Source organism: Caretta caretta, chromosome 23 (genome assembly GCF_965140235.1).
Source record: "Caretta caretta isolate rCarCar2 chromosome 23, rCarCar1.hap1, whole genome shotgun sequence".
Lineage (NCBI taxonomy): Eukaryota > Metazoa > Chordata > Testudines > Cheloniidae > Caretta > Caretta caretta.
The window spans coordinates 1948591-1964085 of NC_134228.1; the positions used below are offsets into that span (position 1 = coordinate 1948591).

General features: G+C 65.9%; 1 protein-coding gene across 1 annotated transcript; it reads right to left on the minus strand.

The window, feature by feature from the left end:
• Positions 1 to 3423: 3423 nt before the first annotated feature.
• TGFB1 (transforming growth factor beta 1) lies at positions 3424 to 13073 on the minus strand. Its single transcript, XM_048832808.2, has 7 exons — positions 12327 to 13073; positions 6531 to 6688; positions 6090 to 6207; positions 5521 to 5598; positions 5000 to 5150; positions 4406 to 4559; positions 3424 to 3815 (listed from the first exon to the last, which is right to left on the minus strand). Exons 1-7 carry the CDS (start codon positions 12682 to 12684, stop codon positions 3657 to 3659), a joined length of 1176 nt encoding a protein of 391 aa, XP_048688765.1. The 5' UTR covers positions 12685 to 13073; the 3' UTR covers positions 3424 to 3656.
• Between the last annotated feature and the right edge of the window lie 2422 nt (positions 13074 to 15495).

The window sequence follows — 15495 nt, forward strand, 5'->3', positions numbered from 1 at the left end:
GCCTGGCCCCCCGCTGTCCCGGGGAGCGGAGCCGGCTGGCTCCCGGCGCAGGCTGGGACCGGGAGAGGCCGTGACAGACAGCGGAAAAGCACCTTTGTTAGTTTTAATTTCAATGCCTTTCGGCGGGGGGGGGAGAGGGGGGTTTAGAGCTCGTTAACCAAAGGCTTGTTCGCCTCCCGGTCGGCGGTTCAACGCCGGGCCGAGTCCAACGAGAGCAGGCGCCTGTCCCAGCTGTTAGTGGGCCGAGTTTGTGGGGGCTCAGGCCGGGTCTGAGCAGCGCAGGCCACCAGACTCTGCGCCCAGTGGGGTGACGCCGGCTTGACCCCCCCCGGCCATGTGAAGGAGCCTGGCTGCTCTTCACCCCAGCGCCCCCCCCCTCCCCCCCCGGCCGGAGGCCCCTGGACAAGCTGCTGTTTACACAGGAGCCAGGCTCCAAACCCCCCCACACCCTGTTTTTGTGTTTATGGGCCCTAGAGGCCTTTCCCATGGGAGGAGGGAGATCCCCGGCTTTTCCCCCACTGGATCAGCCACCCCCCCACCACACCACCACCCCCCCAGCCTTGACCGCCTGACCCCGGGGCAGGGGCATCCTGGCACAGAAGGCACATGGGGGCTCTAGGGAAAGGGGGGGGTGTCATCCGGGAGTTCCCCTCCCCCCACATTCATGTGTCTGCCCCTCCCATACACCCCCCAACCCCTGGGGCAAGCTATCGCCTTCCCCAGTCTCCATATTCTACACCTGGCTCCAGGAGGGGAGTGGGGCGGGAGTCAGGACTCCTGGGTTCTAACCCTGGCTCTGGGCAGGGGAGGGGCTAGGAGTCAGGACTCCTGGGTTCTGGGGATAGACTGCAGTGGTGACATCAGCGGAGGGCGTGAGCTGCATCACATCCCTTGTTTGGGGTGGGGGTGCTGCTCTGGTTTCCCCCCCCCTTTTGCCAGACCCTGCTCAGCCCCCCCTGCAGCCCGGGATGCCAGCGGGGGGGCACCTGGGGTGGGGGTGGGGCAGGCAGGCATCCCCTGCCTGCCTAGCTGGTGCCATGTGTGAGGTGAGTTTGGTAGGTCTCAGCCCAGCTCCAGGGGGAGTGAGACCCACAGGTCACCTGAGCAGAGAGCCCAAGGCCTGATATCTGGGGGACTCTGGGGTTCAGGACAAGGAGGCCCAGTCCCCCCACATGGGATGGTGGCTGTGGGGTGGGGGCAGACCTGACTGAAGCAATTTACCCCCCCATCCCCCCTCCGATCAGGGGAGCTGCTGAGCTTGTCAGTTTCACTTCCCTCCCCCACACTTGACATGGAAAAGGGGAAACTGCTTGTGACCTTTTCAACATGGCCCTGCTGCCAGCCGGGGCCGCGGGTCGGGAGTGAGGGGCACCGGCAGCGCTGGGGGGGGGGCAGGGCTGGGCTAGCAGGGGGCTGTGGGTCAGGAGTGAGGGGCACCGGCAGCGCTGGCGGGGGGCAGGGCTGGGCTAGCAGGGGGCTGCGGGTCAGCAGTGAGGGGCACCGGCAGGGCTGGGGGGGGGCAGGACTGGGCTAGCAGGGGGCTGCGGGTCAGGAGTGAGGGGCATCGGCAGGGCTGGGGGGCCCAGGGCTGGGCTGGCAGGGGCTGCGGGTCGGGAGTGAGGGGCACCGGCAGGGCTGGGGGGCCCAGGCCTGGGCTGGCAGGGGCTGCGGGTCGGGAGTGAGGGGCACCGACAGAGCTGGGGGCAGGGGCTGCGGGTCAGGAGTGAGGGGCACCGGCAGGGCTGGGGGGCCCAGGGCTGGGCTGGCAGGGGCTGTGGGTTGGGAGTGAGGGGCACCGGCAGGGCTGGGGGGCCCAGGGCTGTGCTGGCAGGGGCTGCGGGTCGGGAGTGAGGGGCACCGGCAGAGTGGGGGAGGGGCACACTCCCATGCCCCCTCCTCGGGCCCGGCCCCCAGGCCAGGACCCTCCCTCCCGTTCCCAGGCTCCTGTGGCGGGCTGGGGGGGGCAGGGGGGCTGGGCCGAGCCTGGCAGCCACCCGCAGCCGCAGGAGAATCAAGCCCTTGTGTGTCTCTGGCACGTCCCGCCAGCCGCTGCCAGGGCCAGGGCCGCAGGCGTTTCCAGTCCTCGGACCCCAGTGTTGGGCCCAGAGAGACGTGACCCGAGCGAGGCCCAGACACCCCCTGGCGACAGCCAGGCCCCCCAGCCCCTGGCCAGTCATCGATCCCATACCCCTCCAGTACCCACCTAGCCCCCCCATCCCGCTGCACGCCCTGTATGGGGCCGGGGGTCCCCCAGCGTGGGGGGTGGACACAGCCTGCGGGGTGCTGTGCTGGGTATGCTGCCCCCCCGGCTTTGCCAGTGCCCCTCACGCCTGCCCCCCAGCCCCTGCTAGCCCAGCCCTGAGCCCCCCCCACCCCTACCCCTAAGCTCGGCTGATGTCCCAAGGCCTCCCCAGTGCCCACCTTAGCCCTTGACTGGCAGGCGGTCGGGGCGGGGGGGCAGCCCTGAGCGAACCCCTTTGTGCCCGGAAAGCTGCAAGGGGGTCCCTGGATAACCAGACCCCCCCGCCCCCAGAGGTGGCTGCATCTCAGCGGCGGGCGAGTGCACCAGGATTAACAAACAGGACGCTCCGAGGGGCCCCCCCTGCGTCACCAGCAGCCGCGGGCCTGGCCGGGACCGGGACCGTTTCCTGGGCAAGTCGTAAACATTCCCCGTGGCGTCAGGCTCCCGGCTGGGGGGCTCGGCTCAGCCTGGGCTGACGCTGGGGACGTGAGGTACGCGGCTGCTCAGGACGCCCCCCAGGGGCTGTGCACGCAGGACTCCCTCGCCCAGGCGTCCAGATGCAGCCACCTCTGGGGTGGGGCTCAGCAGCCCTGAGCAGAGCCCAGCAACGGGGGGGGGGCAGAATCCAGCTCTGAGGGGCAGTGGGGGAGGAGATGTCTGGAGGCAGAGTCACACCCAGTGGGCGGAGCTATGCAGTCGGCGCCCCCGCCCAGCCAAGGTGGTAGAGCCCAAGGTGGGCTCCCCTCTTGAGGAGGTGGGGTTAGGGGTCAGGAGGCGGAGCCATGTGGTGGGTGGGAGGAGTCAGATCAAATGGGCGGGGTCACAGTACACACAGGCTCCGCCCCCTGGGGCTGCCAAGCCAATACCCAATCAATGGTGGAAGAGAAAGCAGGACCTGCTAGTGAGGAGGCGGAGCCATGTTGCACGAGGGGGCGGGGCCACACTTCTAGCCACGCCCATTCCCACGGTACTCAGTTCACACAGTCTCCGCCCTTCGACATGTCCTCCACTGGCCTTCGACTCAGGCTGCCATGGCGCCCCCTGGCCCCGCCCCTCGGTTTGAATTAAAGCGACGGCGCGACCCGTTAATCCAGCGGGGGGCATCTCATCATTTTTAACTCAATGCCCACCCCCCAACCCCCCCCCGAGGATTTTCGATCGAACCAACAGCAAAACGAAACCTCGTTAAATAATTCTCTTTTTCTTTTTTAAATTACAAAAAATTCAAGATTTTCACCCAAACACACTGAGGGAATTTACAAAAAAAATTATTAATAATAATAATAATAATAAGAGAAACTCCAAGTCCAAAACCCCCTAGTTCCCCCCCCATGACCCCCCTGCCCCGTCCTCTGCGGCGCGGGGGGGCAGTGAGTCCGTGGGTCTCGGCCTCGCCCCGCCGGCGCCCGGGCGATCAGCTGCACTTGCAGGAGCTGACGATCATGTTGGAGAGCTGCTCCACCTTGGGCTTGCGACCCACGTAGTAGACGATGGGCAGGGGCGCCAGGGCCTGGGGGACGCAGCAGGGCGCGGCCGAGGCGCCCGGGTTGTGCTGGTTGTACAATGCCAGGACCTGCGGAGAAACAGCCCCGGTTCTGTATCTGTCCGGGGACAAGCTGGCCCCGGGGGTGGGAGCGGGAGAGGGGGCCTGTCCCCCCGAGGGAGGGGGCCGGGTGCTTGGTGCTGGGCTCATGCCAGCCTGGAGGGGCTGGAGGGTGCCGGGGCGCCTGGATCCTGGGGAGGCCGATGCCACGCCGGGCTGGGGGGACGGGGCAGCAGTAGGTTGGGAGCAGCCGGCAGCTTGAGGTGAGCTGGGAGGGGCCGTCGGGCCCCAGAACCCCCACCAAGGTCCACACTGGGCTAATCAGCTCCCGACTGGGCTTCCCTGTCTGCCTACCCAGGCACCCTGGCTCCCAGCCCCCGCCCGGCTCTAACCACTAGACCCCACTCCCCTCCTAGAGCCAGGGATAGAACCCAGGCGTCCTGGCTCCCAGCCCCCCTGCTCTAATCACTAGCCCCCCCTCCCCTCCCCTCCCAGAGCCAGGGAGAGAACCCAGGCATCCTGGCTCCCATCCCCACTGCTCTAACCACTAGCCCCCTCTCCCAGAACTGGGGACAGAACCCAGGCGTCCGGGCTCCCAGCCCCTCCCCCGGCACCCCCACCTTGCTGTACTGGGTGTCGGAGCTCCAGATGTAGGGGCAGGGGCCCATGCAGAAGTTGGCCATGTAGCCCTTAGGCTCGTGGATCCACTTCCACTGCAGGTCCTTGCGGAAGTCGATGTAGAGGGGCCGCACGCAGCAATTCTTCTCCTCCGTCCTGCCGGGGGCAGAGCCGTCAGGGCACCGCTACAACACAGCCAACCCAGGGGAGGCAGCCAGAGCCCGGAGAGAACCCAGGAGTCCTGGCTCCCAGCCCCACCGCTCTCACCCCTAGACCCCACTGCCCTCCCAGAGCCGGGAGAGAACCCAGGAGTCCTGGCTCCCAGCCCCACCGCTCTCACCCCTAGACCCCACTGCCCTCCCAGAGCCGGGAGAGAACCCAGGAGTCCTGGCTCCCAGCCCCACCGCTCTCACCCCTAGACCCCACTGCCCTCCCAGAGCCGGGAGAGAACCCAGGAGTCCTGGCTCCCAGCCCCACCGCTCTCACCCCTAGACCCCACTGCCCTCCCAGAGCCGCGCCCCCCCCCCACAACAATACCCCCCGGCAGCATCCCCTCCCCAGGAGCCTGGGTGGCCCCCATCCAGGCCGCAGCTCACCCGAAGCAGTAGTCGGTGTCCAGCGCCCGGCGGTGGCGCGAGCTGTGTAGGTGGCTGGCGTGCTCCAGGGGTGTGGACATCACCAGCACGTAGGGCACCTTCTGGGCCGTGGAGGAGACGGTGCCCAGGTCCCCCCGCTTCTGGTCAAAGCCTTCAGAGAGCAGACACCCCGTTAGCGGCGTGCATATGGGGGGTTCCCCAAGCTCTGCCCCAGGGCGAGGGCACACTGGCTGGGGGAGGAGGGCTGGGGCACACACCTGGGGGGAACTGGAGGATGGACCCGCCGGCCCAGCCAGGGAGCCTGGCAGCTGGCAGGCGAGTCCTGGCCTGAGACTGGAACACACCAGCCCAGGGCCTCAGGCCGATACCCAGGGACCAAGGGCAGCAGGGGCAGGGGAGGGGGCATCTCCCTGTGCAGGAGGAAACTGAGGCACACAGGGAATTGCCTGGCTACCACGCCCTGCTTTATCCACTAGACCCCACTCCCCTTCCAGAGCCGGGATAGAACCCAGGCGTCCTACCGTCTATGGTCACTTTCAGGTCCTCACAGGTGTCCTCGCAGGAGCAGTGAACGCTGAGTTTAAAGATCTCCAGAGGCTCTGAAACAGACCAACGGGGTGAGATTCCCGGCAGCACAACCAGTCCTCAATGTTTCGCCTCCATGCACAAACCAGGAAATCCCCACCCCCCTCCCAAGGCGGGGGAGAGAACCCAGGAGTCCTGGCTCCCAGACCCCCCCTGCTCTCACCACTAGACCCCACTCCCCTCCCAGAGCTGGGATAGAACCCAGGAGTCCTGGCTCCCCGACGCCTCAGCTCTAACCCACCAGACCCCCTGCGCTGTGGCTGTTCTCTGCCCCCAGAGCCCACAGGAGGCACAGCACAAGTTAGAGCAGCCCAGAGGCAGCTCTAAGTGACACTGGGAAACAACGGGGGCAGGGTAACCCCCCAGTGCAGGGACGGGGGACCTCGAGGGGATGGGGAAGGACAGGACACTGTGCCGGGTGCAGGCTGCAGGGGCCCCGGGGGGAGCTGGGTGCCCAGGAAGCAGCGGGGGACATGGTGTGCCCCGGATCGGGGCCCCCCCTCACCTTGGCCATTCAGCCACTGGCGGACCACCTCGGTGACATCGAAGGCCAGCCACTCCTCCTCGGGCGCCCGCCCCACGGCGCGACTGTCCAGGTAGCGCCAGGACCTGTTCCCGTAGTGCTGGGGGGAGACGGGTGTGAGCCAGCGCACCAGGGGAGAGACGCCCTCCCTGGCCACAGTCTGCCCCATGGAGCCCCGCCTACCCCCCGCCTGCCCCACAGGCCCCACCCACCTGTTCTCCACCCTCCATCCACAACCCACTTCACCTCCTGTAGCCCCACCCTCCCTGGTTTAACCCCACCAACCATCCCCACTGCCCCGCCCCACTCTTCTAACCCCGCCCTCTGTGGCCTGGCCCCGCCCGTATCATGTAGCCCCGCCCTCTCTGCTCTAGCCCCGCCCACAACCCACGCTGCCTCCCCGGCCCCGGGGGCCCCGTGCACCTGGTACAGCTCCACCCGCTGCTCCGTGCCCGGCTTCTGCAGCATGCGCAGCTCAGCCCGGTGCAGCAGGGCCTCGCTGCTGATCTGCGCCCGCACCTGCGAGGCGTTGAAGAGGAAGAAGGTGCGGTGCTCGGTCTTGCCCCAGCCCTTGTAGCTGCCTGCGGGGGAGACAGGGCGTGAGCACGCAGCGCGGTGCCCCTCGCTCCCGAGCCGCAGCCCCCTTGGGCGCCTCCTGTAACCCGAAATAGCCCGGCCAGATCCTGCAGCGGGGGCCGGGTTGTCACGAGGCCGCCCGAAGGGCTCGGAGGAGCCAAGCGAAGGGGCCGAACCCCGGGGGCAGCTTCGAGCAGCTCAGCGTCAGTCAGACGCGTGCCCGGGGGGGGAAACGCCAAGAAAGGTCGGGGGTGGTCCCAGCCTGAAACTGACCTATCCCCAGCCGGCTGCAAGCTTGGGCCCGATCCCGACCCCCCGTCCAGTGGAGCCAGGCCCACCCCAGAGGTGGCCGCATCTCTGCACCGGGCGAGGGGTCCCCGGATAAACTGCTCCCGCACCCCACCCCAGAGGTGGCCGCATCTCTGCACCGGGCGAGGGGTCCCCGGATAAACTGCTCCCGCACCCCACCCCAGAGGTGGCCGCATCTCTGCACCGGGTGAGCGGTCCCCGGATAAACTGCTCCCGCACCCCACCCCAGAGGTGGCTGCGTCCCCGCACTGGGATGGGGGGCCCTGTGTGTCGAGGCACGGTGCCTGTGGGGGGCAGGTCTCAGGGGCCCCCGGTTCCCAGATCATTCCAGCGCCAGTCTCAGCCCTGTGGCTCTGGCCGCATTATTCAGAGGCCCGTGACCTCGGCTCTTTGCAGCCCCCCCAGGACTCATGCCACAGCTCCCAGCTGCCCCCCGCCCGGCTCCTGTCCCCTTTGCGACGAGGAAGCTGGGAGGGGCTGGAGCCACCCGACCAATCGGATTTGAGTCTCATGGGAGGAGGCGGGGTTAACTGCCCATTCTGGCCATGCCCCCCACTCTGCCCCAGCCACGTGCTCATGGGAAGTGTTAACTCTGGAGCGGAGTGGTGGGGAGAACCGCCCACATGGGACTCAGCACCTGACGCCTCGTTACCAAGGAGCACTAATCACCCCAGCGCTACGTGGCACGAACCCCCCGTGCTCAACAGTGGCCCGCAGCTGATCGGACACGCCGGGCACCGGCTAGCAACTCTCAGGTGGTTTCTTGTTTTCCCCTTTTTGGCCCGGACGGCGAGTTTTCAGCCAATCGATGAAATCAAAATACAGCTGGGAGGGGAACCCCCCCGACAGCGAGAAACGGGGCCACGGGACATCGGGGTGAACACACCCTCCCCCCCCCGGGTCAGGGCCTTGCAGGGATGGCAGAGGGAATGTAACGTGGGGGGGCTATTTTAAGCACCTGGCCATGATCCCCCCCAGCCATGTGCTCTGCTCCGTGCCCCCGCATATGCACCCGCCACGTTCCCCTCACCTCTTGGCCTCATGCCCCCCCCATACACAGCCCCCTGCCATGTCCACTCCAGGCCTCACTCTGCCCGGCCCCCCTACGCCCCCAGCACGTCCTCCCCTCCCCGGCCCTTTGCCTCTCCCTCTCCCCATGCCCCCCCCCGCCACACCCTGCCACGCTCTGCCCCCCCCCAGACACCCCCGGGATTTGTGCCGTTTCCTGCCCCCCCAACGTCTTCCCCCCCCCTCCCGCCAGTGGCCCAGCTGGTGTTTTTACAGCGGGAAGAGGTTATTTTAAGCCATTTTCCCTTTGGCTCCAAGGGGCTTTTGACTCCGTCCACTCCCCCCCGCCCCCAGGTCTGGCCAGGCCGATCCCGGCGACCTCCGAGGCCCAAACAAACAGCACTCGGGGTGGGGGGGGTTCCCGCGCACTGGGGGGGCTATAAGGGATTAATGGGATTGGGGGGTTGATGGAGCGGGAAAGAGGAAAGCGAAGCGAAAAGAAAGTGATGGAGAAAAGGAAAGGAAAGAAAGAATGAAAAGTCGGAGCAAATGAAGAGGAATGAAAAAGGGGGAACCGACGGGGGAACCGACGGCCAGAACGAATGCAAAGCCGGAAGGGAAGAAGGAAGGAAGGAAGGAAGGAGGGAGGGAGGGAGGGAGGGCAGGAAAGAGCGAGGAGCCAGGGAATGACGAAGCTGCAGGGGGGCTGGGGGGTCTTAGTCCTGGAGCCATTTGAAATGTTCCCCCCTCCAGCTAGGGGTGGGGTGGGGCTGGCACAGAGGGGCTGGCAAGGCGGACGGGGGCCACGGCTGGGGGGTGGGGGCACTGGGCTGGAACCCAGGAGAGCTGCATTTAATCCCCAGCTCTGCCCCAAGTGTCCATGGGTGAGTCCCTGGGCCCAGCTCCCAGCTGGGGCTCAAACCCCTGCCTGTCCCTGAGCTCGCCAGCACCTGGCACCGCTCTAAGCACGGGACCCCCCCTCCTCTCCCAGAGCCAGGAAAAGAACCCAGGAGTCCTGGCTCCCAGCCCCCCCTGCTCTAACCACTGGACCCCCCTCCCCTCCCAGAGCCAGGGAGAGAACCCAGGAGTTACAGCTGGGAGGCTGGGAGCCAGGATGCCTGGGTGGCTGGCTAGGTGAGCGCCTTCCCCGCTCTGACCGTCACTTTCCCAGCATGTGCTGGAGGGGCAGAGGGTCAGGCCACGCTCAGCGCCAGACAGACCCGACAGGGCCTGGCTGGAAGGTGTCTAATCCCACCTGTCCTGTGCGGGGCGGATTTGAGGTCGGACCCCTGCCTTTGCCACAAGCCCCAGGGCCCACTGAGAACAGCTTGCCTGTGCCCATGAGATCCCCACCTACTTCAGGGTAAGTATCTGAGCCCCAATTTCACAGGCACTGGTGGGAAACTGAGGCACAGACCAAGTGAAGTGACCTGCCCAAGATCCCCCAGCAAATCAGTGGCAGAGCCAGGGATCGGTCCCAGGAGTCCTGGCTTCCAGGTCCCCTGCTCTAACCCCTAGACCCCACTCCCCTCTCAGGGATCCTCATCCTAAGGAATCCTCTGCCTTCCCAGGACTCAGTGCAGAGTCCCAGCCCGGCCAGAGGCAGAACCCAGGAGTCCGGGCCCCCGGACCCGCTGCCTCGCCCGGAGATACTGCTGTTGCAGTTATTGGCGGTTTCAGCTCTGGACACACCGACCCCTTCTCTGCCCCTCACCCCCCGTGGCCCTTCTGGCCAATCTGCAGCGCACACAAGCCAGGCGGACCCCTCCTCTGCCCCCTGCCCCAGCTCACCCCCAGTGGGCCTCCGGGTCACTGTGGAGTGTGTACGGGCCAGGCTGACCCCTCCTCTGACCCCCCCCCCGGTGCGAGGGGGCCCAGATCTCGGTCGGGGTCTGGGCAGTTCCCGGTGCGGTGGGACCCAGATCTCGGTTGGGGTCTGGGCAGCGCCCGGCGCAGCGGGGCCCGGATCTCGGTCGGGGTCTGGGCAGTGCCTGGCGCGGCGGGGCCCGGATCTCGGTCGGGGTCTGGGCAGCGCCCGGCGCGGCGGGACCCAGATCTTGGTCGGGGTCTGGGCAGCGCCTGGCGTGGCGGGGCCTGGATCTTGGTCGGGGTCTGGGCAGCGCCCGGGGCAGCGGGGCCTGGATCTCGCTCGGGGTCTGGGCAGCACCCGGCGCAGTGGTGCCCTGGATGGGGTTGAGGCTTCTGGGTGCTCACCTCCCATATCAACAATATCCCTAGGCCCTTCCTTGGGAGCACAGACGCTGGCATCCGGCTCTGACTTGGCAGACACATCCCTGTTATTGAAAGCCAAAAAGCACCCGTCTGCCAGGGCTGGATGGTGGAGCCGGGGGAGGGGGGGGGGGATCCCCTTTGCGTCTGTGGAAAGCCGCCCCTCCCATGGCTGAGCCCCCTCCTCTCCCCCCCCCCAGGGCCCGTGCAGCCAGCAGCCGACTGGGGCAGGCCCAGGCTGTAATGACGGGCGGGAAGTTCCCCTCTGAGCCACGGCCCCAGGGCTGGGCTGGGCCATTTCACCACCGCGGCGCGGGGAGACAAGACGCTCCGGGCCATGACAAGCTCCAGCAGAGGAACCAGACGCCTTCCCCTGAGCAAGCCGCTCCCGGGGCCAGAAATGGGATTTGGGGCAGGGCGGCAGCTGGGAACTGCTGATTCGGAGGCAGCCGAGTGGCTGGGCCGCGGGACTAGGGCAAGAAAAGAATTCGGGACGTAGCAATAGTCAGAGCGGGGGCCCGTCTACCCCGGTATCCCGTCTGCTGCAGCCGCTTCAGGGGAAGGCGCAAGGGACTTCCCCGGCTGGACGCAGACGGGATAACCTGCCCACAAGGGACTGGGGGTGACTGGCTGGTTCAGGCCCTGGCGCGTGGGGGCCTCTCGCCCAGCCCAGATTCTCCGCTCCGTTTTAACCCTTGCTGTTCCCTCTCGGGATGGTCTCATTCTCTGCCGCAAAGCCCAGCTGGGCACAACTCCCGGCCCCAAAGAGACCTAGCGGCAGTGAGTTCCACCAGCTAATCCTGCTTTGGGGGAGGGAACTTGGCACCAGAGAGGCCCATGGGGTCTCAGCTCCCCCACTCTGCAGGGGGAGGGGTTGAGGTCGCTTTAACCTTTTGCACTCTGCATTGTGGGAACCCGCCCAGACCCAGTTACAGCAACCTCAGGGCCGCTATAATTCATGCTCTGCCCATGGGCCCTGGGGGGGCGGGGAATACCCACTTCGCAGTGGGCTCCGGCCATACCCCGATCCACCCCCTATGCTGCGGCTGGGAGCAGAGCCCGTACGCCCGCTCCACACCACCTCGGGAGGCCCCTGCGTGGTGGGGACTCTCAGGGGCTGATCCCACCCCAGAGGAACCTGAGCGTGATTGAGAACCAGGCCCCAGATCTCAGTTGGGGTCTGGGCAGCGCCTGGCATGACGGGGCCCTGATCTCAGTCAGGGGCTCTAAGCGCTCCCATCACACACATCATAGAGTAATTCTATGAAGCTGAAAGGATGGAAACATTCACAACAGATTAAAAGGACATTGTTTATCCACCCCACGGCTTTAGCCTGTGGAACTCACTGTCACTGGATCCCAGTGAGGCCGAGGGCTCAGCAGGATCCAGACAGGGTGGCACATTTATGTGGAGAACGAGCAGATCCAGATGGGGAGTGCTGCGGGTCAAGCTGAACCCAGCACAGCTATGGACACTCATGCTTCAGGGCATCCACTGACCTCTAACCAGCAGGGTCAGGAAGGGACGTTCCCTGGGGAAAGGTTACCCATCGGTATCTAGTAGAGGCAGGATACCGGGGTAGATGGGCCCCTGCTCTGACTCAGACTGGCACTTCCCTGTGTTGCTAACTCTGCCTGGTAAGGACTCAGAGGCCACATCCAGCGCGTGCCGGGCGCAGATCTCAGGGCCCTCAGCGGATGCTTCGCCCGCCCTGGGAGCGTTTGCGGTTCTCCCACCATGCAGAGAGAGAACCCGAAACCCAGACACCTCAGTCCACGCCCCCCCGGGAGCCCCTTCGGCACCGATGGACTGACACCAGGTGTCACCTTGGCCCCGTGAAGTCAAGGGACTTGCCTCGAGTCACGCAGGCGATCAGTGGCAGAACCAGAAATAGGACCCAGGAGTCCTGGCTTCCAGCTCCCCCCGCCCCCTAGGGCACACAGGGCTGGGGACAGAACCCAGGAGTCCTGGCTCCCAGGCCTAACCACTAGACCCCCCCCCCATAACCACACACACACTAGACCCCACCCCACTCCCCTCCCAGAGCTGGGGACAGAACCCACCGGTCCTGGCTCCCCCCCACCCCGGACTCTCACCGTCTTTCACCGACAGCATGGAGAACTTGTGCACCTCCTTCGCGTAGTACTCGTCCTGGGGGCTCTCGCGCAGCTTCGCCGCCTCCTGCTGGCGGGCCATGTCCCGCACCATGTCGCGGGTGCTGTTGTAGAGGGACATCACCTCCTCGGGCAGGCGGAGCAGGGCGGCGTCCCCCCCCTCCACCTGGGGCGGGCTGTCCAGCCGCAGCTTGCTGAGGATCTGCCCGCGGATGGCCTCGATCCGCTTCCTCTTCACCAGCTCCATGTTGATGGTCTTGCAGGTGGACAGGGCCTGGCTCGCCCAGAGCCGCACCAGGGCCAGCAGGAAGAGGAAGAGCGGCCCCATGGCCTGCCCCATGGCGGGGGGGGCCCCTGCGGCGACAAGCAGCTTCCGGCCCGAGGCTGGGAAGTCGGCCTAGCGCCTGCCCCCGGGGATCCCGGCCCGCAGCAGCTGGAGGGAACCCCAGCGACGACGCCGGCCGCCGGCCAGGTCCATGGGCCACGCTCCTCGGGCGAGACGGAGCCGCTCCGGGGCTCAGCCTGGCATCCGGCCCGGAGGGCGCATGGAAACGTAGGGCTGGCCGGGGGCCAGGCCAGCCGGACGGATTCCACCCGCTCCCCGCTTGGCTCCTCGGCGCTTGCTGGGACCTGCTGGCTCCCGCGAGCTGGGGCTGGAGGCTTTTAAAGGCTTTTGCCTCTGCCCAGCCCCAGCTCCACCCAGGAAACGAGCACGGGCGGGGGGACCCGGAGCCCGGCTCCGTGTTTCACTCCCACGCCTGGCGGGGCATGGCCAGTTCGAGGGAGCTCCCCTCGCCTTCCCCTCCCCCTCCCGCCCCCTTTCTGTTCCTTGCCCTCCGCCCCCCGCTTCCACACTCCCCCCTTCCGCCTCCTCCAGCTCCCTCCCCCCGACTTCTCTCCCTCCTCTCTTCCCTCCGTCTCTCCTTCCTTCCTTCTTTCGGCCTGTCAACTTCCCCTTCTTGGCTGGCTTCTACATTCCAGCACTTCCCCTTCTCTTCTTCCCCAGCTGTCTCCTTCTCCATCCCTTCTTCACTCTCCTCCCCCCTTGCTGTCTCTTCAACCTCCGCCCCCTGCTCTGGGGGCCTGTCGTCTCCCGAGGGGAGCTGAGCCGGCCCCCCTCAGGGTCAGATCAGTCCCCAGCCCCTCTGCTTGGGCAGTGACTGCCCGGGGGCACTGCGAGCACCCCCGCCCCGTGTCGCCGACTCCCCCGACTTTGTCACGGGTCTCAGGATCGTTATCCTTTTCCTTAAAGCCCCAGCTCCCGGAGTCAAGGGGCGATGTGAGGATTTCAGCCTTTGTTCTTAAAGGAAAAGTATGTTTCTAGCCCTCACGGCTGTGGAGAAAGCTGCAAAATGTGACCCCAGGGCACCCTCAAAATGCAGACGACAAACAAAAAGACCCCCCCTCCTCGGGGAGTGTTACAGAATCTCGTGATTTTGGCAAGCCTGACTCGCGATGTTTGAATGTTTGGGGCTGGAGATGCTGGATGCGGGCAGCATGGCCGAGGGGGGATTGGGGCAAACAGAATTTACCCCTGTCTCGTCTGGGGCCTATGGCATTCACTCACCTCCCTGCCCCGAGCCGCCCCCCCCCCCCCCCCACTCCGGTGCTGCCTTTTTGCCCGCCGCTCAAACCAGCCGCTGTCTCTTCGGAGCTGCTCAGCCTACACCCAGGTCCTGCCCCCCACGGCGCCGCCCAACCACGAACACCAGAAAACTGAGTTCACCCACTTCTTTTTTTTACCACCGCCCCACTGCAGAAAGGTGTGGGGGCATCAGGAACTGGGGTCTTTGCAGGGAGCAGACAGGGCCTCAGGGGGTGACAGTTGGAATGTGGACCCCAAGCCGGGCCCATCGGCCCCGATTCCTGGGGACCGACTCTGGCTAGGGGCTCTGCGACAGGACAGGGGGGCGGACCCCAGCACCCAGGCTCGGCGCTGGTATCGTGTGCTGGCCGGATCTGAGCTGCGGAAGGCCTAAAGCCAGATGGGGAAAAGGAGAGGAATTTAAATCCACCTGCTCCAAACTTCCAGCCCCCTCCCCACACAAGGAGAATCCCCAATAGCTGTAGCCACTATAGAGCACATGCCATACAGCCAGGAGCAAAGACCGCATCAGTTTCCCTCGGGGCAGGGGGAGCAGCCTAGCGGTTCTCCGCTGGGGTGGGGAAGTTACTTTCCATTCAAACCCAGACCCAGACGTGTTTGTGCCGTATAGCCCCAGCTCTGCTGCCCTCAGCAGGATGGAATGGGTATTGCGTGGCTGCGTGTCAGATGCCCTGTACTGCAGGCAGTGATGAGGATTTTCTGTTAGCTCAGGGAGCAAGCATCCCTCTGCCTTTCAATCCCAAGCCCCCAGACATTATCAAACTCATCCTCACAAGCCTCCACTAGGCCATCACAAAGCAAGAGCCAAATTGGGAAACTGAGGCTTTCAGCAGGGCAGGGACTTCCCTAAGGTCACAGAGTGAACCCGTGGCAGAACTGGGAAAGGAACCCAGGAGTCTGGACTTTCAGCTCCAATCCTCCCCAGCTCTAACCACTAGACCTCGCACCCCTCCCAGAGCTTGGGATAGAACCCAGGAGTCCTGGCTCCCAGCCCCGCCCCACCCCAACCACTAGACTCCACTCCCTTCCCAGAGCTGGAGAGAGAACCCAGGAGTCCTGGCCCCTCTCTGTGTACATTGACCTACCAAAGTCATGGAGCAATGGGCCTGGCCCCCTGGGGTACAGCCCTCTCCAGCAGCATTTTCCAGCCCCGGAGGGCTCCCCCCCCCCGCACCTCCACATTCGTGGGCCGGGGGGCTCCAGGTCACCCCAATGCTCCCTCGGTGTCTAGCCAGCAACTCCCAGCAGGCAAACGGGGACACCCCAAAACTGCTGCTCGGGCGCCCTCTGCTGGCAAGCGCCTGAATTGTGGCTTCTCTGAGCTCGGGGGAGCCCGAGCCCTGGGCCTGCCAACCTGGGTCAGCCGGACGGGGGGCCCTGGGGCCCCCGGTTTTAATCCCAGCTCCGATTTGCAGCACGGCCTCCGGCGAGTTCCTGCCCTGCTTGGTGCCTCGATTTCCCCTCCACCCATCTCCCAAAAGCGGGAGGAGAGGGCAACCGATGGGATGCAGCTCTCAAAGGGCCTTGGGACTCCAGGGAGAGACA